The sequence below is a fragment of the Brassica rapa genome, chromosome A06 (genome assembly GCF_000309985.2).
Source record: "Brassica rapa cultivar Chiifu-401-42 chromosome A06, CAAS_Brap_v3.01, whole genome shotgun sequence".
Lineage (NCBI taxonomy): Eukaryota > Viridiplantae > Streptophyta > Magnoliopsida > Brassicales > Brassicaceae > Brassica > Brassica rapa.
Window position 1 is genome coordinate 5,021,021 of NC_024800.2, and position 24,674 is coordinate 5,045,694.

The 24,674-nt window shown below is 35.4% G+C and overlaps 2 protein-coding genes across 7 annotated transcripts; both read left to right on the top strand.

The window, feature by feature from the left end:
* Window positions 1-1,878: 1,878 nt before the first annotated feature.
* On the top strand, window positions 1,879-10,729 carry LOC117126216 (kinesin-like protein KIN-UA). 2 transcript variants are annotated; one of them, XM_033273882.1, is made up of 18 exons: window positions 1,879-2,392; window positions 2,532-2,632; window positions 2,725-2,847; window positions 3,118-3,303; window positions 3,379-3,600; window positions 3,679-3,814; window positions 3,910-4,148; window positions 4,237-4,440; window positions 4,515-4,658; window positions 4,735-4,869; window positions 4,951-5,082; window positions 5,163-5,304; window positions 5,413-5,505; window positions 5,607-5,732; window positions 5,843-5,968; window positions 8,619-9,115; window positions 10,125-10,378; window positions 10,464-10,729. In XM_033273882.1, the coding sequence occupies exons 1-17, from the start codon at window positions 2,191-2,193 to the stop codon at window positions 10,251-10,253; spliced, it is 2,937 nt and encodes a 978-aa protein (XP_033129773.1). In that variant the 5' UTR covers window positions 1,879-2,190; the 3' UTR covers window positions 10,254-10,378; window positions 10,464-10,729. The 2 variants fall into 2 exon arrangements, with proteins under 2 accessions (XP_033129773.1, XP_033129774.1); XM_033273883.1 differs by lacking the exons at window positions 8,619-9,115; window positions 10,125-10,378; window positions 10,464-10,729 and adding an exon at window positions 6,043-6,086 and having other exon boundaries at window positions 1,984-2,392.
* A 2,359-nt stretch (window positions 10,730-13,088) lies between these two features.
* Window positions 13,089-21,306, top strand: LOC103872003 (kinesin-like protein KIN-UA). 5 transcript variants are annotated; one of them, XM_033273886.1, is made up of 19 exons: window positions 13,089-13,479; window positions 13,619-13,719; window positions 13,812-13,934; window positions 14,205-14,390; window positions 14,466-14,687; window positions 14,766-14,901; window positions 14,997-15,235; window positions 15,324-15,527; window positions 15,602-15,745; window positions 15,822-15,956; window positions 16,038-16,169; window positions 16,250-16,391; window positions 16,500-16,592; window positions 16,694-16,819; window positions 16,930-17,055; window positions 19,706-20,239; window positions 20,320-20,374; window positions 20,700-20,870; window positions 20,946-21,306. In XM_033273886.1, exons 1-17 carry the CDS (start codon window positions 13,278-13,280, stop codon window positions 20,337-20,339), a joined length of 2,865 nt encoding a protein of 954 aa, XP_033129777.1. In that variant the 5' UTR covers window positions 13,089-13,277; the 3' UTR covers window positions 20,340-20,374; window positions 20,700-20,870; window positions 20,946-21,306. The 5 variants fall into 5 exon arrangements, with proteins under 5 accessions (XP_033129777.1, XP_033129776.1, XP_033129775.1 ...); XM_033273885.1 differs by having other exon boundaries at window positions 20,742-20,870; XM_033273884.1 differs by having other exon boundaries at window positions 19,706-20,374; window positions 20,742-20,870.
* Window positions 21,307-24,674: the final 3,368 nt, after the last annotated feature.

Consider the following 24,674-nt stretch of genomic DNA (forward strand, 5'->3'; position numbering starts at 1 on the left):
TATATGATGTAGGATATAGGATTTTGGTTTGTATTGAAAATCTGTATAATATTCAAATGATCAATTTTATATATTGATATGTATATTTAAGAAAATAATATTTTCATTTTTGTTAATTTATTTATAGGTCATTATACATTTATAATTATATTAAATTTAAAGTTAGTATATCTTTTAAATATATATATAGGCCCATTATTTATAGATTCATTTAGGTGTATTTGTAGGCCTAAAACCAAAAGATTTAAATGCCATTAATGAATTTTATTAATCCTTTGTAAAAATAAATGGTATTTTTGAGAAAACTGCAATTTTTATTAAGGGTATAATTTGGGAATGATCTACTTTTAATGATATTGATTAAAAAAAACATATTTCAATTTTATTATGTCAGCTATAATTGTTTCTATTTCAAATATATTTTATTATATTAAATGAAATTCATAAGTTTTTTGTTTCGTTATGGTGAACATACTATTAGAACTATTTTTATATATTCAAACTGATATTTAAATATGTACATAAATATATGTTTTGATTGCAGTTTCATTATTGATGCTATAAGGATTTGTTCAGTTACCATTAGATGATAATGAAAAGGTGATATAGCATAAAACAAATTGTGTTTAAAATGACAATAGTTATATAATATTTATTGACGAATATTTATGAAACGATCACTATTTAATACATTTTAATATGGCAATGAAGATTCGGAGAAGAAATAGGAACACACATTTCTTGTTGTAACATCTTAGTTTAATTAGTTGTGTATAATAGAGTAATTAATGGAAGTAATTAATAGTAGGACCAAAATTATTTAGTTAATGAATAGGTGCAACAACATTTTCTAAGTAGATTTTTTAGGACTCCTTCCCTTTTAATAGTATTGATTTCATGAATCAGGAAACGATAATACAAAAGTGGCTTTTTATAGAATGAAGAAACTCATAGTTTTTTGCTTGAAGAGAATATTCAACTTGGCAAAGTATCTCCTTGAGGAAGGTCCCTACATAATAAGTACATATAGTTTGAGTGCTTTGAATTATTTGTCTTCTTTATACATCAATATTGCGGGGTATATAAAAGCACAGAAACGACATTTATAAAGAAAATCATTTGACATTTGATTATAAACATATACTCGATTGAGGTAACGAGACAAAGCCATGACGTTTGGATCAGGTCTGACAGAACTAGGAATCTTACAAAACAACCATATCATACTGTATATCATGTGGACGTTGGAACAACTGTTTTTGGCGAATTCACAAATTGTCATCTTAATACCAATCCACAATGAGTTGAGTGTTCACTAGTTTGTATTTTGTATAATCGATCAAATAAATTTATGATATGAAACCCAAAAGTTCATTTCACCTTTTTTTAGAAAAGAGCACATTCAAAATTTTGAATGGAAAACTTTGGGGCGATTTGACAAATTTACTTTTTTTCTATGGGGACCCCTTAAATCCCTTTAATTGTCGTCGGCATTGCCTTTTTGTTTTTCCTTTAACCCTTTTTCAGTCCAAAATCTTTCCTTTCTATTTATCTTCCTCTAGTTTTTTTTTTTTGCTTTTTATAAAAAGGGAGGAATTCAAACAAATATTTTAAAATTCATTCAAATTAGTCCATCTTTATTAACAAAATAAAAGCTGGTCATACCAACACCAATTCAAATAATACTTTTAACGCTTAAGGATATCTAGATAGCCCTTGTTTAAATGTGATTTTGACAAAAATAAAGAATCCATATAAACAATAAATACGGCTATCCACGAACCTAACAAAAATGGTTAGAGAGCATTTAGAATGGTCACATCTCTCTCGCTCTCGTGAATAAATGATATTCACGCGGAACAAATCACGAACGTAGTAGTAGTAACCACACGGGTAAATTACGGGACCAGTAAAAAAGGGCATTAATGTCAAAAACATTTTTGAATGAAACCGGGACCCACTTGATAGTTTAGTTTTAACTGTGTCTAACCACACACGATTCCCTCCCCTTCACACTACCCACACAGACAAGACACAACTCTTTCTCTCTCTCTGTAATTTTTCGTGAGCAGTTGTTTGTCCCAAGAAATTAAACTCCGAGAAAAGAAAGGAATTTTCTTGGGGAACCAATTCGAGTAAACCGGTGGAGAAGAAGAAGAAGCTTCTTTGTTCTGGAGAGAGAGAGAGGAAATGTCAACGAGTTCAGTGAATCAGAGAAACGGTACGCATAGAAGCTCTCTCAGAGCTCACTCCTCTGCTTCTACTTCCGCTGCTGCACACAAACCTTCCCTCAAATCTAAGACTGTGCTTCGGAAAAGCAGCCCCGCCGCGCTCGGTAGCGGCTCCTCCGCCGCGGCAGGTTCTAAGTCTGGAAACGGCGGCGACGCTGGTGGTAAAAAAAAAAATAAAAAAACTCCTCTGTTCATTTTTTTTTTTTTACAGTTTCGTTTATTACAGTAATTAGAATGTCTCTGGATCATGATCTGCTTTTTTTTTTTTTTGGTTGTTATTGGTTGATGCTTTTTTTTTAGTTCCTGGGAGGGTTCGTGTAGCTGTAAGGTTAAGGCCAAGGAATGGCGAGGAGATGATCGCTGATGCTGATTTTGCTGACTGTGTTGAGTTACAGCCTGAGGTACAGTGATCTATATATATACACACTAAGCATGTGTGTATTGAAAATGTGGAGAGAGCTCGAATCAGTTTATATGTTTTGATTCGTTTTAGGTGAAGAGGTTGAAACTAAGGAAAAACAATTGGGACACTGATACGTTTGAGTTCGATGAAGTGCTTACTGAGTATGCTTCTCAGAAGCGAGTTTACGAAGTTGTGGCTAAACCTGTCGTCGAGGTACATTATAGAATTTGCACTATCACTCTCTTCCTCTTGTTGCTGAAAACATTTAGGTTGGGGTGCTAGTAAACCGGATCCCATCAGAACTCCGTAAAAATAAACAGAGGTTATTAGCTCAAAAAGTACCCTGACCATTGTGCAAAAGGTCCCCAATTTCAAGTGACCGCTGGGACGAAACTAATATTACATGTTATGGTTTTGGACCGTAGTCCTCCTGGTATTAAAAAAAAAAACATTTAGGTGATGATTTTGCCTTTTTTTTTGTAGGGTGTGTTGGATGGTTACAATGGGACGATAATGGCGTATGGTCAGACCGGTACTGGTAAGACATATACACTTGGGCAGCTCGGGGAAGAAGACGTAGCTGACCGTGGCATAATGGTTCGTGCTATGGAGGATATTTTAGCTCAAGTCTCCTTGGAGACTGATTCTATATCTGTCTCCTATTTGCAGGTGGTTATTATTTATCATTACAGCTGTTCTTTTTTCTTCTTATTTAAGTTTGCTTGATGTATTTGTAAAATGCAGCTGTATATGGAGACAGTACAAGACCTTCTTGATCCGGCTAACGACAACATTGCCATAGTTGAAGACCCGAAAAGTGGAGATGTTTCTCTTCCAGGTGCCACCTTGGTCGAGATTAGAGACCAACATAGCTTCTTGGAACTGCTTCAACTAGGAGAAGCTCACCGGTTCGCTGCTAACACTAAATTAAACACCGAGTCATCCCGTAGTCATGCTATCTTAATGGTGAATAATTACTGATCCTATGTTTTTACTTAGAGAGTGTTGTCTTTTGCTTATTCAACTCATCAACTAAACTTGCAGGTTCATGTCAGACGCTCTTTAAAAACAGAAAGTAATGGAAACTCACACATGACTAAATCTCTCAAGCCTCCTGTTGTCCGGAAGGGGAAACTAGTTGTGGTGGATCTCGCTGGCTCGGAACGTATCAGTAAATCAGGTTGAGTACTCTTACATCTACAATCTCACTTTTGTGTTATGATTTATTTTTTTTATTTTCTTGTGTTAAGAGTGTTTGTTAATATACTTAACCAGGAAGTGAGGGGCATACACTGGAGGAAGCCAAATCTATCAATCTCTCTCTGAGTGCGCTTGGCAAATGCATCAATGCACTTGCTGAGAACAGTTCTCATGTTCTGTTCCGTGACTCAAAGCTAACCAGATTGCTTAGAGATTCATTTGGAGGCACTGCGAGGACATCATTGGTTATTACAATTGGTCCATCACCACGACACCGAGGAGAGACAACAAGCACTATAATGTTTGGTCAAAGGGTAGGGAACCATATCTCTTTGTGTGACTCCTTTATTCTTATTATTATGATGGCTACGTTTTTAAATTTTGGGGTTATTATTTAATTAGGCAATGAAAGTGGAGAATATGGTGAAGTTAAAGGAAGAGTTTGATTACAAAAGCTTGTCTAAAAGGCTTGAGGTACAACTAGATAGTCTAATCGAGGAAAACGAAAGGCAGCAGAAGGCATTCGTTGATGAGATTGAGAGAATAACCGTAGAGGCACATAACCAAATCTCTGAGGCTGAAAAGAGATATGCCAATGCACTAGAGGTACGTGATGGAACAGAACCTTGCCTTTCTTGGTGTATGGATTCAGTCATCATCATATCTGTTGTTGTGTGTAGGAGGAGAAGCTAAGGTATCAGAATGATTACGTGGAATCAATAAAGAAGCTGGAGGAGAACTGGTCAAAGAATCAGAAGAAGCTGGCTGCTGAAAGGCTTGCACTCGGAGAGAAAAATGGCCTAGACATCACATCAAATGGAAACGTAACGTCTCTCTCTCGTCATGCATGTTATTTGTTCATCCTTGTAGATATAGTCTCGTTGAACCTTTCTGTTACAGAGATCCATTGCTCCAGCATTAGAGGAAGTCTCTGAACTGAAAAGAATGGTTCAGAAAGAAGCTCAGCTGAAGATGGCGGCTGAAGAGGAAGTGAATAGACTGAAACTGCAACTCACCGAGTCTAAAAAAGTTGAAGTATATCCCTAAAGCCTTTCCTTTTGTCTGTGGATTACTTATTTTCAAACTTAAAAGTCTTATTGAGCTATAATTCATTAGGTATCAGGAAACTCTGAGATCATGAGACTCCATAAGATGTTGGAAACTGAGACACAACAAAAAGAAAAACTAGAAGAGGAAATAGCGACGCTGCATACTCAGTTACTGCAGTTGAGTCTTACTGCTGACGAGGTAACTAATACAAAAAGCATGTTCTAGATAAAATATCTGAGGGTGTCCTGTTTTAATCATTCTTTATATATGTTTGGCAGACAAGGCAAAACCTAGAGAGACATGGTTCACAGAAAACATCTGGTGGTGCTCTAGATTCTTTTATGTCTCAGTTAAAACTTCCTCAGTTACAAGATCCAGGAAATGCTGAGAAACCTCCTGTAGCTAAACTATTTGAACAAGGTAAATCTCTAGTTGTTTTCAAAACCATCCCTTGTTTGTTTTCTATTCAAATACAATAAGAACATATATATATATATATGGCTTCTTACAAACGTTTTTCTCTTGAAGTTGGGTTGCAAAAGATTTTGTCTCTTCTTGAAGCTGAAGATGCTGATGTAAGGATTCATGCTGTCAAAGTAGTGGCAAATCTGGCTGCCGAAGGTTTCCTTCTTCAACCTTCTATATATATATTTTTCTTAGTACCATGACCTATTCAGAGAGTAATTATATCTTTGAATTGTTTGTTGTATGTAAAAAATCAGAGGCAAATCAGCAACAAATCGTGGAAGCTGGTGGTCTCACTTCATTACTGATGCTTCTGAGAAATACAGAAGATGAAACCATTCACAGAGTTGCTGCTGGTGCAATCGCCAACCTTGCAATGAACGGTAATAAAATGTTGTTCTCATTGGTGTCCATTCACTTAGTTTATCATATTATATTTTTTTTTTTGTATTTTGTTTAATGAACCAGTTTATATTTACTTCTTTAACTTCAGAAACCAACCAAGAGCTGATTATGGATCAAGGAGGCATTGATTTATTGTCATCAACAGCAGCTAATGCTCAAGACCCTCAAACTCTTAGGATGGTTGCTGGAGCCATTGCTAATCTATGTGGAAATGGTATCTTCTATTCAGAATACATAATATCTTTTTATTGACTAGATTCTGAGACACAATATCTTTTTCCGACATAGATAAATTGCAGACAAAGCTTGTTAATTAAAAATCCGATATACCTCGGTAAAAACCAAAAAACTCACTATTAACCTGCAATCTGATACCATTGATCCGGCAAAACATAAAATATCTGATAGTGTTTTTTTAAAAAAATGATTAAATTACTCATATATTTTTTAATATTACATAAATTAGTGATTCTTTAGAATTTGATGAAATTTTATTATGTCATCCAAATAAAAAATGATAATATAAAAAACTTATTAATATGACAATATTAGTTTATTTTTCGTTATTAATAACCTATTATAAGTTTGTGTTTTATTTTAGATTTAAAAATTTATTTTAAGATAGTTTTTAAAATATTATTGAACACTCGTAAATGTCATATCAATATTATGTATAAAATGACACTATACATGAAAAAATGATATTCAAATATGTATATAATATATGATGTAGGATATAGGATTTTGGTTTGTATTGAAAATCTGTATAATATTCAAATGATCAATTTTATATATTGATATGTATATTTAAGAAAATAATATTTTCATTTTTGTTAATTTATTTATAGGTCATTATACATTTATAATTATATTAAATTTAAAGTTAGTATATCTTTTAAATATATATATAGGCCCATTATTTATAGATTCATTTAGGTGTATTTGTAGGCCTAAAACCAAAAGATTTAAATGCCATTAATGAATTTTATTAATCCTTTGTAAAAATAAATGGTATTTTTGAGAAAACTGCAATTTTTATTAAGGGTATAATTTGGGAATGATCTACTTTTAATGATATTGATTAAAAAAAACATATTTCAATTTTATTATGTCAGCTATAATTGTTTCTATTTCAAATATATTTTATTATATTAAATGAAATTCATAAGTTTTTTGTTTCGTTATGGTGAACATACTATTAGAACTATTTTTATATATTCAAACTGATATTTAAATATGTACATAAATATATGTTTTGATTGCAGTTTCATTATTGATGCTATAAGGATTTGTTCAGTTACCATTAGATGATAATGAAAAGGTGATATAGCATAAAACAAATTGTGTTTAAAATGACAATAGTTATATAATATTTATTGACGAATATTTATGAAACGATCACTATTTAATACATTTTAATATGGCAATGAAGATTCGGAGAAGAAATAGGAACACACATTTCTTGTTGTAACATCTTAGTTTAATTAGTTGTGTATAATAGAGTAATTAATGGAAGTAATTAATAGTAGGACCAAAATTATTTAGTTAATGAATAAGTGCAACAACATTTTCTAAGTAGATTTTTTAGGACTCCTTCCCTTTTAATAGTATTGATTTCATGAATCAGGAAACGATAATACAAAAGTGGCTTTTTATAGAATGAAGAAACTCATAGTTTTTTGCTTGAAGAGAATATTCAACTTGGCAAAGTATCTCCTTGAGGAAGGTCCCTACATAATAAGTACATATAGTTTGAGTGCTTTGAATTATTTGTCTTCTTTATACATCAATATTGCGGGGTATATAAAAGCACAGAAACGACATTTATAAAGAAAATCATTTGACATTTGATTATAAACATATACTCGATTGAGGTAACGAGACAAAGCCATGACGTTTGGATCAGGTCTGACAGAACTAGGAATCTTACAAAACAACCATATCATACTGTATATCATGTGGACGTTGGAACAACTGTTTTTGGCGAATTCACAAATTGTCATCTTAATACCAATCCACAATGAGTTGAGTGTTCACTAGTTTGTATTTTGTATAATCGATCAAATAAATTTATGATATGAAACCCAAAAGTTCATTTCACCTTTTTTTAGAAAAGAGCACATTCAAAATTTTGAATGGAAAACTTTGGGGCGATTTGACAAATTTACTTTTTTTCTATGGGGACCCCTTAGAGCAACTACAACGGTGTATTTATCGAATCCTTAAGCCCAAGTCCTTATGGGTTTTGGATTATAATAATAATAAATGGGCTCGTATTGAGAAGGATTAATCCTTATGGAAGAGGTTTTCGATACCCAATCCTTATCGACGTGGCATTTGAGACGCTGAATAATCTCGTGTTTATTTGTGGTGAAAAAATCATCACGGTGAAGGAAAAACAAAAGCTCAACGGCGATTCCGATCCTCGGCGAAGATCAGGTAAATCAGTGGGTTCCTCTCTTGATTCGATTAGGGTTTCTTCTTGGGGAGATTGATTTCGTTCTCATTTGTGGTTTAGATTTCATATATGGATTTTGAATCGATTAGGGTTTCTTCTTGGGGAGATTGATTTCGTTCTCATTCGTGTTTTCTATTTCATATTTGTATTTTGAATCGATTAGGGTTTCTAGTTGGGTCGCGACTTTGGGTTCGGCTTAGGTGTATTCGAAAAGATTTGGGGATGTTTTGATAAACGGTTTTCAATCGATTATGGGGTTCAACCCGAAAATAATTTGATGGTTTCAGAGATGGAACGGGTGGTCATTCATTTGTTTGTTATATGTTTGTTATGTGTTGCTATAAATCTGTTCATGTCTTTTGCGTTTGTTTGTCTTATTCTCACTGCGTAAACATTTTTTTTTCAGGTTTAGTCATCATGGGACAAGATTATTCATACACACAGCCTTCTTCATCAGACGAGCTTGACTTGACGTATCTTCTTGAAGCAGAAGCTCAAATTTACAAGGATGAAGCTGAGAGTAGTTTGTACATTGCAGAGTCGTTTCAGTACACACCTTCACCCGAGGCTGACGATGGAATACCGACGACTTGCTACTGTGGTTCTGAGCCGGAAATTGCCAGATCTCACACGCATAAAGATCCAGGGAGAAGGTACTACACCTGCCCCAATGTGGATGATGGGGAATGCCACATTTGGAAATGGTGGGACGTAGCTGTTACGGAGGAGATGACTGAGGTTAAGAGAGAAATGAGGCTGCTTAAGGATCAAGCTTTTCAGTGTGATCAGAACGTGGTTAAGCTACAGAAGACAGTTTGTGAGCTACAGAAGACCGTCTGCGAGCAAAAGAAGAGCGTATGGGCGGTCAAGAAGCCCTATATGAGGATAATGGTCTCAGTCTTGACCGTTCTTTTAGGTTTCGCGGTCATGTACATGTCTGGTAAGTATGTGTACTCTGCTTTGGTATTGTTAAAGCCATTTTGTATAACGTTGTGACTGTTTGATCTCATTTATTTGCAGGAATAAGTTCGAAGACGTAAAGCAAAGTCTACAAAAGCAGTGTCTCTTTAACTAGGTACAATACTAAACCTTCATTCTCTCTTTTGTTTCAAATATAAATGCAAGTAGCTACCAAATATAAATGCAAGTACCTAAACCTTCATAGTCTCTTTAAAATTTTCAACGCCTCGGATTTGATTGGTTATAATGTTTTCCAGCTTTACAAATGGGTCTTAGGTTGATTTGATTGGTGTTTAATAGAACTAGTTAGCTTCCCAACTGCAACTTTAAATGTTTCTTAGTTTAAGCTCCCCTACTTAAGTTAGCTACCAAAATTCTGAGTTAGACAAATCTGAAAACATGGCTGCGAACAATACAAGTTATGTTAACCTCCTGTTTAGTCAATCTCAGTCCCCAGTGGACCTTGATTCACCCGAACCTTTTTGGTTCGGGACCCAAGGTCCTGATGCGTCTCCTGCTGTGGACTCTCCTGTTAGGAAGGAGAGGAGGCCTTGGTCTACTAAGGAGGACAAAATCCTAATCGGAGCTTGGCTTAACACGAGTAAGGATGCGGTGGTGAGCAATGAGCAGAAAGCTGCTAGGTTCTGGAGCCGCATTGTTGACTACTACAACAAAAGCCCTCAACTGGTGGGAACAGTGCCTAGAGAGCTTGGTCAGTGCAAGCAGAGGTGGGCTCGGATTAACGAGCAAGTGTGCAAGTTCGTAGGCTGCTATGACACAGCACTGAGGGAGCAGAGTAGTGGGCAAAACGATGATGATGTCATGATAGCTGCTTTGGATAACTTCTCCAATCAGTACTCGGTCAAGTTTAGCATGGAACATGCCTGGAGAGAGTTGAGGCATGACCAGAAATGGTCCTCTACCTATTTGGCTAAGGGGAGTGGGAAGGAAAAGCGCAAAGGGGTGGAGGGTGTTAGAGAAGAAGAAGTGGTTAGACCCGTGGGGGTCAAGGCAGCTAAAGCTGCTACGAAGAAGAAGAAGAGTGTTGCAGAAGAGTCCTTGTCTCAAATACAAGTCATAATGGAAATGAAAGATAAACTCTCTAAGCAGAAGTTGCTTGACCGTCTACTCGCCAAAAAAGATCCTCTTACTGAGATGGAAAAAGCTCTTCAGCTGAAACTTATGTCTAATATGTTATGAGTGTAGGTAGTAACATGTCGAGTAGTTAGCTGTTACAAGTAATTATTTCATGTTTGTTGTTTACTAACGCTTGTTTTATTTGTTTTAGCAGGTGTAGAAGTCACGGGAGTGTCTGTCTGGAGTAGTCAGAGTCTGTTGGTCTTTATCGCATTCACGGGAGTTTGAAGTTTGTCACGGGTGTGGAGGAAGTCACGGGTGTCAAGGTTCACTTCTATAAGTGCAGCTGTTTTATCGTTTTAGTTTATTTCTTGTATGCAACTTTGTTCTCTTTCCCTACTTATTAGTACTTGTAATGTCTATCAAATTCTGAATGCTTCTCTTTGAATCAAACAAACTCTTCTCTATTAACTCTTTCAATCTCTTTAAACTTCTTGGTTCAAGCAAAATAGCACAGGTAGAAAGGTGAGAAGGTAAAACCGTGTCTTTAAACGTCTTGGTTCAAGGTAAAATCATTAACATTTGGTTAATCGAATACAAATCATCAACGTTTTATTTTGATCTATACTTAGTTTCCATTAGATCGAATACAAATCATCAACGTTTGTTAATTATTATCTATGAATTTAAACATGTTTAGTTTGAATTTTTAATTATCTATGAAGTAATATGCAAAATTTTGGTTTCTTTCTTTCAGTTAAACGAACCATAATTTTTTTCCAGGAGATACTAAAAAAATGTCATCATCGTCATCCGATGAAGTTGAAGAAAGATTGGACGAAATTATCGACGATATCATAGATGAAACCTACATCAACATTTTGGAAGCCCAACCCTCTAAGCCGAAGAAACGCGCTTATATAGAACGAGACCGCGAAATCGGACACAACCGATTATGGAATGATTACTTCAGTGAAGATGCGACATTTCCGCCGTATTTATTCAGACGCCGTTTTCGTATGAATAAAGAATTATTCTTGCGTATTGTCCATCGCCTCTCAGAACACGTTCCATTCTTTCAACAAAGAAGAGATGCCACGGGGAGGTTTGGTCTTTCACCACTACAAAAATGTACAGCCGCCATTCGTCTCCTTGCTTATGGTTCTGCAGCTGACGCGGTTGATGAATATCTCAGAGTTGGTGAAAGCACGGCAATTTCGTGTTTAAAGCATTTTAATGAAGGAATAATTCAGTTATTTGGTAATGAGTATCTACGAAGACCGACAGACGAGGATCTTCAGCGACTACTCCATATTGGAGAGATACGCGGGTTTCCGGGGATGGTAGGAAGCATCGACTGTATGCATTGGAGGTGGAAAAATTGCCCAACGGCTTGGAAAGGACAGTACACCCGGGGATCAACAAAACCGTCAATTGTGTTAGAGGCAGTAGCTTCACAAGATCTTTGGATATGGCACGCTTTCTTCGGTCTACCAGGTACCTTAAACGATATTAATGTCCTCGATCGGTCTCCTGTTTTTGATGACATTATTCAAGGTCGGGCTCCGAGGGTAGAGTACGTGGTCAACGGACACATGTATAATTTGGCGTACTACCTCACGGACGGTATTTATCCAAACTGGTCAACATTTATCCAATCTATCTCACTACCTCAAGATCCAAAAGCAGAGTTATTTGCTAAACTTCAAGAATCAACCCGGAAAGATGTGGAGCGGGCTTTTGGAGTTTTACAAGCTCGATTTGCGATTGTAAAAAATCCAGCTCTTTCATGGGATCAGCAACAGATAGGGATGACAATGAGAGCATGTATCATACTGCACAATATGATAGTCGAAAATGAACGAGATGGATACGGCACTCAGTACGATCCATCTGAATTTGAAGAAGAAGATGTAGCCAGCAGTTCACGGGTGCATAAGTCTCGTGGTACCGACATCCCTCCAAGCATCAATGAAATGCGTGCCACTCGGATTCAGATTCGCGAGTCGGAAATACATCATCAATTGAAGAATGATTTAATTGAGAATATTTGGAACAAATTTGGAGATGAAAATTAATAATTATTGTCATTTTATATGTTTAATCATGTAATAAATAAATATTAAAAAAATTATCTTTTTTCCCATGTTTTAAAATTTATTAATTTTTTATTCTTAAGGATTCCATTCATAGTAACACTATTGGACATACAAATTTCATTAGAATCCTTAACTTTAAAAACAAAAAAAATAATAGTATAATACACTTAAGGACTCCAATGGTGGGAACACCATTGGAGATGCTCTTAAATCCCGTTAATTGTCGTCGGCATTGCCTTTTTGTTTTTCCTTTAACCCTTTTTCAGTCCAAAATCTTTCCTTTCTATTTATCTTCCTCTAGTTTTTTTTTTTTGCTTTTTATAAAAAGGGAGGAATTCAAACAAATATTTTAAAATTCATTCAAATTAGTCCATCTTTATTAACAAAATAAAAGCTGGTCATACCAACACCAATTCAAATAATACTTTTAACGCTTAAGGATATCTAGATAGCCCTTGTTTAAATGTGATTTTGACAAAAATAAAGAATCCATATAAACAATAAATACGGCTATCCACGAACCTAACAAAAATGGTTAGAGAGCATTTAGAATGGTCACATCTCTCTCGCTCTCGTGAATAAATGATATTCACGCGGAACAAATCACGAACGTAGTAGTAGTAACCACACGGGTAAATTACGGGACCAGTAAAAAAGGGCATTAATGTCAAAAACATTTTTGAATGAAACCGGGACCCACTTGATAGTTTAGTTTTAACTGTGTCTAACCACACACGATTCCCTCCCCTTCACACTACCCACACAGACAAGACACAACTCTTTCTCTCTCTCTGTAATTTTTCGTGAGCAGTTGTTTGTCCCAAGAAATTAAACTCCGAGAAAAGAAAGGAATTTTCTTGGGGAACCAATTCGAGTAAACCGGTGGAGAAGAAGAAGAAGCTTCTTTGTTCTGGAGAGAGAGAGAGGAAATGTCAACGAGTTCAGTGAATCAGAGAAACGGTACGCATAGAAGCTCTCTCAGAGCTCACTCCTCTGCTTCTACTTCCGCTGCTGCACACAAACCTTCCCTCAAATCTAAGACTGTGCTTCGGAAAAGCAGCCCCGCCGCGCTCGGTAGCGGCTCCTCCGCCGCGGCAGGTTCTAAGTCTGGAAACGGCGGCGACGCTGGTGGTAAAAAAAAAAATAAAAAAACTCCTCTGTTCATTTTTTTTTTTTTACAGTTTCGTTTATTACAGTAATTAGAATGTCTCTGGATCATGATCTGCTTTTTTTTTTTTTTGGTTGTTATTGGTTGATGCTTTTTTTTTAGTTCCTGGGAGGGTTCGTGTAGCTGTAAGGTTAAGGCCAAGGAATGGCGAGGAGATGATCGCTGATGCTGATTTTGCTGACTGTGTTGAGTTACAGCCTGAGGTACAGTGATCTATATATATACACACTAAGCATGTGTGTATTGAAAATGTGGAGAGAGCTCGAATCAGTTTATATGTTTTGATTCGTTTTAGGTGAAGAGGTTGAAACTAAGGAAAAACAATTGGGACACTGATACGTTTGAGTTCGATGAAGTGCTTACTGAGTATGCTTCTCAGAAGCGAGTTTACGAAGTTGTGGCTAAACCTGTCGTCGAGGTACATTATAGAATTTGCACTATCACTCTCTTCCTCTTGTTGCTGAAAACATTTAGGTTGGGGTGCTAGTAAACCGGATCCCATCAGAACTCCGTAAAAATAAACAGAGGTTATTAGCTCAAAAAGTACCCTGACCATTGTGCAAAAGGTCCCCAATTTCAAGTGACCGCTGGGACGAAACTAATATTACATGTTATGGTTTTGGACCGTAGTCCTCCTGGTATTAAAAAAAAAAACATTTAGGTGATGATTTTGCCTTTTTTTTTGTAGGGTGTGTTGGATGGTTACAATGGGACGATAATGGCGTATGGTCAGACCGGTACTGGTAAGACATATACACTTGGGCAGCTCGGGGAAGAAGACGTAGCTGACCGTGGCATAATGGTTCGTGCTATGGAGGATATTTTAGCTCAAGTCTCCTTGGAGACTGATTCTATATCTGTCTCCTATTTGCAGGTGGTTATTATTTATCATTACAGCTGTTCTTTTTTCTTCTTATTTAATTTTGCTTGATGTATTTGTAAAATGCAGCTGTATATGGAGACAGTACAAGACCTTCTTGATCCGGCTAACGACAACATTGCCATAGTTGAAGACCCGAAAAGTGGAGATGTTTCTCTTCCAGGTGCCACCTTGGTCGAGATTAGAGACCAACATAGCTTCTTGGAACTGCTTCAACTAGGAGAAGCTCACCGGTTCGCTGCTAACACTAAATTAAACACCGAGTCATCCCGTAGTCATGCTATCTTAATGGTGAATAATTACTGATCCTATGTTTTTACTTAGAGAGTGTTGTCTTTTGCTTATTCAACTCATCAACTAAACTTGCAGGTTCATGTCAGACGCTCTTTAAAAACAGAAAGTAATGGAAACTCACACATGACTAAATCTCTCAAGCCTCCTGTTGTCCGGAAGGGGAAACTAGTTGTGGTGGATCTCGCTGGCTCGGAACGTATCAGTAAATCAGGTTGAGTACTCTTACATCTACAATCTCACTTTTGTGTTATGATTTATTTTTTTTATTTTCTTGTGTTAAGAGTGTTTGTTAATATACTTAACCAGGAAGTGAGGGGCATACACTGGAGGAAGCCAAATCTATCAATCTCTCTCTGAGTGCGCTTGGCAAATGCATCAATGCACTTGCTGAGAACAGTTCTCATGTTCCGTTCCGTGACTCAAAGCTAACCAGATTGCTTAGAGATTCATTTGGAGGCACTGCGAGGACATCATTGGTTATTACAATTGGTCCATCACCACGACACCGAGGAGAGACAACAAGCACTATAATGTTTGGTCAAAGGGTAGGGAACCATATCTCTTTGTGTGACTCCTTTATTCTTATTATTATGATGGCTACGTTTTTAAATTTTGGGGTTATTATTTAATTAGGCAATGAAAGTGGAGAATATGGTGAAGTTAAAGGAAGAGTTTGATTACAAAAGCTTGTCTAAAAGGCTTGAGGTACAACTAGATAGTCTAATCGAGGAAAACGAAAGGCAGCAGAAGGCATTCGTTGATGAGATTGAGAGAATAACCGTAGAGGCACATAACCAAATCTCTGAGGCTGAAAAGAGATATGCCAATGCACTAGAGGTACGTGATGGAACAGAACCTTGCCTTTCTTGGTGTATGGATTCAGTCATCATCATATCTGTTGTTGTGTGTAGGAGGAGAAGCTAAGGTATCAGAATGATTACGTGGAATCAATAAAGAAGCTGGAGGAGAACTGGTCAAAGAATCAGAAGAAGCTGGCTGCTGAAAGGCTTGCACTCGGAGAGAAAAATGGCCTAGACATCACATCAAATGGAAACGTAACGTCTCTCTCTCGTCATGCATGTTATTTGTTCATCCTTGTAGATATAGTCTCGTTGAACCTTTCTGTTACAGAGATCCATTGCTCCAGCATTAGAGGAAGTCTCTGAACTGAAAAGAATGGTTCAGAAAGAAGCTCAGCTGAAGATGGCGGCTGAAGAGGAAGTGAATAGACTGAAACTGCAACTCACCGAGTCTAAAAAAGTTGAAGTATATCCCTAAAGCCTTTCCTTTTGTCTGTGGATTACTTATTTTCAAACTTAAAAGTCTTATTGAGCTATAATTCATTAGGTATCAGGAAACTCTGAGATCATGAGACTCCATAAGATGTTGGAAACTGAGACACAACAAAAAGAAAAACTAGAAGAGGAAATAGCGACGCTGCATACTCAGTTACTGCAGTTGAGTCTTACTGCTGACGAGGTAACTAATACAAAAAGCATGTTCTAGATAAAATATCTGAGGGTGTCCTGTTTTAATCATTCTTTATATATGTTTGGCAGACAAGGCAAAACCTAGAGAGACATGGTTCACAGAAAACATCTGGTGGTGCTCTAGATTCTTTTATGTCTCAGTTAAAACTTCCTCAGTTACAAGATCCAGGAAATGCTGAGAAACCTCCTGTAGCTAAACTATTTGAACAAGGTAAATCTCTAGTTGTTTTCAAAACCATCCCTTGTTTGTTTTCTATTCAAATACAATAAGAACATATATATATATATATGGCTTCTTACAAACGTTTTTCTCTTGAAGTTGGGTTGCAAAAGATTTTGTCTCTTCTTGAAGCTGAAGATGCTGATGTAAGGATTCATGCTGTCAAAGTAGTGGCAAATCTGGCTGCCGAAGGTTTCCTTCTTCAACCTTCTATATATATATTTTTCTTAGTACCATGACCTATTCAGAGAGTAATTATATCTTTGAATTGTTTGTTGTATGTAAAAAATCAGAGGCAAATCAGCAACAAATCGTGGAAGCTGGTGGTCTCACTTCATTACTGATGCTTCTGAGAAATACAGAAGATGAAACAATTCACAGAGTTGCTGCTGGTGCAATCGCCAACCTTGCAATGAACGGTAATAAAATGTTGTTCTCATTGGTGTCCATTCACTTAGTTTATCATATTATATTTTTTTTTTTGTATTTTGTTTAATGAACCAGTTTATATTTACTTCTTTAACTTCAGAAACCAACCAAGAGCTGATTATGGATCAAGGAGGCATTGATTTATTGTCATCAACAGCAGCTAATGCTCAAGACCCTCAAACTCTTAGGATGGTTGCTGGAGCCATTGCTAATCTATGTGGAAATGGTATCTTCTATTCAGAATACATAATATCTTTTTATTGACTAGATTCTGAGACACAATATCTTTTTCCGACATAGATAAATTGCAGACAAAGCTTGTTAATTAAAAATCCGATATACCTCGGTAAAAACCAAAAAACTCACTATTAACCTGCAATCTGATACCATTGATCCGGCAAAACATAAAATATCTGATAGTGTTTTTTTAAAAAAATGATTAAATTACTCATATATTTTTTAATATTACATAAATTAGTGATTCTTTAGAATTTGATGAAATTTTATTATGTCATCCAAATAAAAAATGATAATATAAAAAACTTATTAATATGACAATATTAGTTTATTTTTCGTTATTAATAACCTATTATAAGTTTGTGTTTTATTTTAGATTTAAAAATTTATTTTAAGATAGTTTTTAAAATATTATTGAACACTCGTAAATGTCATATCAATATTATGTATAAAATGACACTATACATGAAAAAATGATATTCAAATATGTATATAATATATGATGTAGGATATAGGATTTTGGTTTGTATTGAAAATCTGTATAATATTCAAATGATCAATTTTATATATTGATATGTATATTTAAGAAAATAATATTTTCATTTTTGTTAATTTATTTATAGGTCATTATACATTTATAATTATATTAAATTTAAAGTTAGTATATCTTTTAAATATATATATAGGCCCATTATTTATAGATTCATTTAGGTGTATTTGTAGGCCTAAAACCAAAAGATTTAAATGCCATTAATGAATTTTATTAATCCTTTGTAAAAATAAATGGTATTTTTGAGAAAACTGCAATTTTTATTAAGGGTATAATTTGGGAATGATCTACTTTTAATGATATTGATTAAAAAAAACATATTTCAATTTTATTATGTCAGCTATAATTGTTTCTATTTCAAATATATTTTATTATATTAAATGAAATTCATAAGTTTTTTGTTTCGTTATGGTGAACATACTATTAGAACTATTTTTATATATTCAAACTGATATTTAAATATGTACATAAATATATGTTTTGATTGCAGTTTCATTATTGATGCTATAAGGATTTGTTCAGTTACCATTAGATGATAATGAAAAGGTGATATAGCATAAAACAAATTGTGTTTAAAATGACAATAGTTATATAATATTTATTGACGAATATTTATGAAACGATCACTATTTAATACATTTTAATATGGCAATGAAGATTCGGAGAAGAAATAGGAACACACATTTCTTGTTGTAACATCTTAGTTTAATTAGTTGTGTATAATAGAGTAATTAATGGAAGTAATTAATAGTAGGACCAAAATTATTTAGTTAATGAATAAGTGCAACAACATTTTCTAAGTAGATTTTTTAGGACTCCTTCCCTTTTAATAGTATTGATTTCATGAATCAGGAAACGATAATACAAAAGTGGCTTTTTATAGAATGAAGAAACTCATAGTTTTTTGCTTGAAGAGAATATTCAACTTGGCAAAGTATCTCCTTGAGGAAGGTCCCTACATAATAAGTACATATAGTTTGAGTGCTTTGAATTATTTGTCTTCTTTATACATCAATATTGCGGGGTATATAAAAGCACAGAAACGACATTTATAAAGAAAATCATTTGACATTTGATTATAAACATATACTCGATTGAGGTAACGAGACAAAGCCATGACGTTTGGATCAGGTCTGACAGAACTAGGAATCTTACAAAACAACCATATCATACTGTATATCATGTGGACGTTGGAACAACTGTTTTTGGCGAATTCACAAATTGTCATCTTAATACCAATCCACAATGAGTTGAGTGTTCACTAGTTTGTATTTTGTATAATCGATCAAATAAATTTATGATATGAAACCCAAAAGTTCATTTCACCTTTTTTTAGAAAAGAGCACATTCAAAATTTTGAATGGAAAACTTTGGGGCGATTTGACAAATTTACTTTTTTTCTATGGGGACCCCTTAGAGCAACTACAACGGTGTATTTATCGAATCCTTAAGCCCAAGTCCTTATGGGTTTTGGATTATAATAATAATAAATGGGCTCGTATTGAGAAGGATTAATCCTTATGGAAGAGGTTTTCGATACCCAATCCTTATCGACGTGGCATTTGAGACGCTGAATAATCTCGTGTTTATTTGTGGTGAAAAAATCATCACGGTGAAGGAAAAACAAAAGCTCAACGGCGATTCCGATCCTCGGCGAAGATCAGGTAAATCAGTGGGTTCCTCTCTTGATTCGATTAGGGTTTCTTCTTGGGGAGATTGATTTCGTTCTCATTTGTGGTTTAGATTTCATATATGGATTTTGAATCGATTAGGGTTTCTTCTTGGGGAGATTGATTTCGTTCTCATTCGTGTTTTCTATTTCATATTTGTATTTTGAATCGATTAGGGTTTCTAGTTGGGTCGCGACTTTGGGTTCGGCTTAGGTGTATTCGAAAAGATTTGGGGATGTTTTGATAAACGGTTTTCAATCGATTATGGGGTTCAACCCGAAAATAATTTGATGGTTTCAGAGATGGAACGGGTGGTCATTCATTTGTTTGTTATATGTTTGTTATGTGTTGCTATAAATCTGTTCATGTCTTTTGCGTTTGTTTGTCTTATTCTCACTGCGTAAACATTTTTTTTTCAGGTTTAGTCATCATGGGACAAGATTATTCATACACACAGCCTTCTTCATCAGACGAGCTTGACTTGACGTATCTTCTTGAAGCAGAAGCTCAAATTTACAAGGATGAAGCTGAGAGTAGTTTGTACATTGCAGAGTCGTTTCAGTACACACCTTCACCCGAGGCTGACGATGGAATACCGACGACTTGCTACTGTGGTTCTGAGCCGGAAATTGCCAGATCTCACACGCATAAAGATCCAGGGAGAAGGTACTACACCTGCCCCAATGTGGATGATGGGGAATGCCACATTTGGAAATGGTGGGACGTAGCTGTTACGGAGGAGATGACTGAGGTTAAGAGAGAAATGAGGCTGCTTAAGGATCAAGCTTTTCAGTGTGATCAGAACGTGGTTAAGCTACAGAAGACAGTTTGTGAGCTACAGAAGACCGTCTGCGAGCAAAAGAAGAGCGTATGGGCGGTCAAGAAGCCCTATATGAGGATAATGGTCTCAGTCTTGACCGTTCTTTTAGGTTTCGCGGTCATGTACATGTCTGGTAAGTATGTGTACTCTGCTTTGGTATTGTTAAAGCCATTTTGTATAACGTTGTGACTGTTTGATCTCATTTATTTGCAGGAATAAGTTCGAAGACGTAAAGCAAAGTCTACAAAAGCAGTGTCTCTTTAACTAGGTACAATACTAAACCTTCATTCTCTCTTTTGTTTCAAATATAAATGCAAGTAGCTACCAAATATAAATGCAAGTACCTAAACCTTCATAGTCTCTTTAAAATTTTCAACGCCTCGGATTTGATTGGTTATAATGTTTTCCAGCTTTACAAATGGGTCTTAGGTTGATTTGATTGGTGTTTAATAGAACTAGTTAGCTTCCCAACTGCAACTTTAAATGTTTCTTAGTTTAAGCTCCCCTACTTAAGTTAGCTACCAAAATTCTGAGTTAGACAAATCTGAAAACATGGCTGCGAACAATACAAGTTATGTTAACCTCCTGTTTAGTCAATCTCAGTCCCCAGTGGACCTTGATTCACCAATAAGCAGGAACTAAGAGAGGGAAGTCACTCTTAATAGAAGATGGTGCACTCTCTTGGATTGTTCAAAATGCCAAAACCGAAACTACAGCTATTAAGCGGCATATCGAATTAGCTCTCTGCCACTTAGCTCAACACGGTAAATTGTATTGGTTTGCATCGATTAAAAAAACTGCTGAATCATTACTTAAACACAATGTTTTGAGAATTGCAGAAGGGAATGCGAAAGAGATGGTAAAGGAAGGAGCAATATGGGAACTGGTGAGGATCTCAAGAGAATGTTCGAGAGAAGACATAAGAAGTCTTGCTCATAGGACTCTCACTTCAAGTCCCACTTTTCTTACTGAACTTAGACGTCTTCGTGTTGATATCCGGTAAAGCCGGTTTTAACTTCTTTAACTTAGACGCTTTGTTGTCTGATTTTTTGCTTTTCTTTCGGTTTAGGCTGGTTTGTGGTTTTCTTCGTGGCTGTGGCTTTTTGTTTTGTTTGAATGTGTATATTATTTTGGTGGTTTTGTTTGTGTATATTGACGTATTAGTTCAAAATTTTATAATAAATTATGCATCAGTTTTTTCGGATGGTGTTTTCGATTAATTTGCTTCATCTGGCAGTCAGTTCAGCTCTCAAGAGGAGCATTCTATACATATTTTAATATAAACAATACGCAAACAAAACCAAGAGGAGTCTGTCTAGTCTGTAGATCAGACTTGAATGAAACGATTTTTCCATACCATTTAAAAAAAAAAATTGGTATGAACATCCAAAAAATCAGTCTACGCTGCCTAATTGCTGCTTAGCAGTGTTCAATTTTTTGAACATTGACTTGAATGAATCATTAAAATGTTTGGTGTAAACATATATTTTTACATATGTTAGTTGGAAATGATCAATGCAGTCTCAGAACGCATACTGCGTGCGAATACATATATAAGTGGTGCGGTTGAACTGCGACTCAAACAACGGCTCTTTTAAAGTTCGGATGCAGATACACGATTTACGAGATCTTGCATGCATACAAACATGTTGGATAGACATGTATTCATGAGTTCATCATCTATGGACCAAATCCAGAAAGAAAATATAACCAAAATATATACATAGACTGTGATAAGGGTCCATTAAAAAGGCTTATACATAGAATGTGATGGGCTGTACATGCTAGCCCTGGAGCCACAACGAGCCTTCCCCAATTGTATGGATATTGTGCATGTGGATATTGTATAGTGATTCTATGTTCTGGTATGGAAAAAAACTTATACGCTTAACTCTTTATTCTGCATTTGCTTTGGCTTTTCGATTTCTTGTAGATATCATGTGGGGAACAAGAAAATATCGTCAATATTTTTTAATGTTAAAACCAGAATATGTTCTCATCACCTCGTATCTCTAACGTAATGATCACTGAGTTGTGATATAACTTTGAAATCATAGGCATATTACACCAATATCCGAATTGACAAAAAACAAAAAAAGGTCTATCTATACCATCCACAAACACGCACGATTTGGGTATGTGCCGGCATGAAGCGGCGTTGTCAAATTTCTTCTGTAATATAGAGAATATACTCTTCAAACAGGTTTACATTTATTAAAATTGTACAAATAAAAACAAAGTCGTATATTATAATAGTGAACATAAACAAAGTCATGTACTAAAAATAAATTAGAGGTTGACAAGAACAAAATAACATAAACTATCAGCCTACAATACTAGTTGACATATTAGAAGTATTATAAAAAATAAACTCTCAAGCGGCGTGAGAGGGAAGTGGTGTGTACGGTGTACCACTCCTAATTACTTGTGTGTGCTTCTAGCCTTCCACTTCGTCACTCCTCAAAGCTAACACATAACATAGATCATGCTCTAACTGTGATAATTTTATTTATTCTTTTTCTTTTGGCGTTGTATATGCAGTAATCAACCATTTTTTTTATCGAAAGTCAAATCCTGTATTTATGTATCTTAAGCACTTTTGTGAAACAAAAGTCAAACCATCTCTTTCTTGAACATTCAAATACTTCTGGCCTCAGCAATTAGGTTTAATCTTCAAACCCCTCAAACATTGACTGGTATTCGGCTCAACATTTTACTTGTTATATTAAGCATATGATTAATTCAACTTATTCGTCTCCAATTATTGTCGCATGCCGTTTACTGGTTTATGCTATTGTCGGCGTGGATGTCATTATATTACCCACAAATTGTAATTAATTAACGTGGCATGAACAGGCACTATAGAGAACTGGAACTTACTTAATCATGCTGCTACAAACACATGTATAAAAGTTCCCCACATAATTAATACTGATCATTCAGAAAAGTGATCAGATCCAAAAATATAAACCATCACAACAGGACTAACCTTAGTGACCATTTTTTCTTACAAAATAATCGATATGTACATAACAAAATAATATAAAAATGATACAGTTTTGGATCAAGATAAAAAGGTAACTCGATACTTTTTTTTTTTGCGCATGCAAAGTAACTCGAGACATAAACTACAGAATCCGAAGTATACACAGAATGGATGGTTCAACCCACGAAATCACACAACATAAATAAACTTTCGAAAAGCTCTAGTGTAATCGTTTGGGAGCAAGGTCATGTTTAGCTATCGGGTTCTGCTGTATGTTGATTTTATCGAACAGAGTTTTAAACATTCACTTGGATTAGTCTAAAAGCTTTTGAACATGTTAGAGAGACATGTATTCATCAATGGACAAAATCCTAGTCAAACTCTGAGGGTAGTAGTAGTTCCAATATTAAATTGGACGGCTGAGATTTCATTTAGGGAATATCCTCAGATCCACGAAGTTCTCCTAAAACTACGGAAATTTGTCGATGCTATATGAGAAGAAGAGTCGACATGCCTTAAACTTATCTTATACAAAATACTATAAAATATTAACCGGCGATACAGTGGGCAAATCAACAAAAAAAAAAACTACTATCATTTACAACTGTCGTTCTATCGAATCGAAGTAAGTGAACTACATTTATCTATATTTATCATATAAATATCTGTGACTATAATAACAACGGAAAATACATGTTTTTGTCACGTCCGAGGAACAACATGCCCCTTGAGAGTAATGGTGTGATCTTTGTAAGAGTTAAAAAAATAACATGATCTGCCCGACTATCCCTAACAATCATATAATAACCTCGTTAAAATCTGTTTAGAATATATACTAATGAACACAGAGGTCGTGCGAATGTCTTCCCGATATTGTGAATCTGAACCTATTTATGATCTCCAAAAAGAAAAACAATTGCATGCAAGTTGATGAGATCGAACAATTAATCCGAGTATCTTATGGAGCCGCAAGTTGACAAACAAGCTCACCTCGATCATAAGTTTCTGATGCGCATAATAATAATCATGAACGATACACTCCATGTTGCCTAGTACTTCAGACTTCTTAGGTTCCGAATGGTGACTGCGTTAACGGTGCGGGACAAACGGTTCAACTGCGGTGCGGTTTTAACAGTTATAAAAATGTATAGATATATAGTATATGTACAGATTTTTGTTACTATTAACTACGGGACAGGACATGACGATTATCACCATTCGAAGTCTTAGATAGTTGCACTCAAAAGACAAATCCTCTTAAGATCAAAGAGAGAGGAGGGAAAGCATATTGAAATTTGGCGCCAAAACACTAACAGTGAGTCAAAAATCTACACCGAACTCTGTCTCGTCACATGGACTCCTTTTTGTCTGGGTTCCATGGTCAACTACGGAATTGCCCTTGCAGAGATTAGGTTAGGTTAGGTTGCACACTTAGGATTTTTTTAATACTACGCAACAATCAATAAATTTCCTATTAGAAGATTAGGGTAAATGATACTACATATTATTTGGAAATGTTATAGAATAAATTGGAGAATGGTCCTACGAAAATAATAATTTATGAGCTGTATTGCCACATCAG

What these genes read in the sequence shown, in the direction of transcription:
- LOC117126216 (XM_033273882.1), top strand. Translation starts at nt 2,191, where the DNA reads ATGTCAACGAGTTCAGTGAATCAGAGAAACGGTACGCATAGAAGCTCT. An exon ending in GTGTTGAGTTACAGCCTGAG is followed by an intron (nt 2,633 to 2,724) that starts GTACAGTGATCT and finishes GATTCGTTTTAG; the next exon opens with GTGAAGAGGTTGAAACTAAG. An exon ending in GGCAAATCTGGCTGCCGAAG is followed by an intron (nt 5,506 to 5,606) that starts GTTTCCTTCTTC and finishes GTAAAAAATCAG; the next exon opens with AGGCAAATCAGCAACAAATC.
- LOC103872003 (XM_033273884.1), top strand. Translation starts at nt 13,278, where the DNA reads ATGTCAACGAGTTCAGTGAATCAGAGAAACGGTACGCATAGAAGCTCT. An exon ending in GTAGTCATGCTATCTTAATG is followed by an intron (nt 14,688 to 14,765) that starts GTGAATAATTAC and finishes CTAAACTTGCAG; the next exon opens with GTTCATGTCAGACGCTCTTT. An exon ending in AGCTAAACTATTTGAACAAG is followed by an intron (nt 16,392 to 16,499) that starts GTAAATCTCTAG and finishes TTTCTCTTGAAG; the next exon opens with TTGGGTTGCAAAAGATTTTG.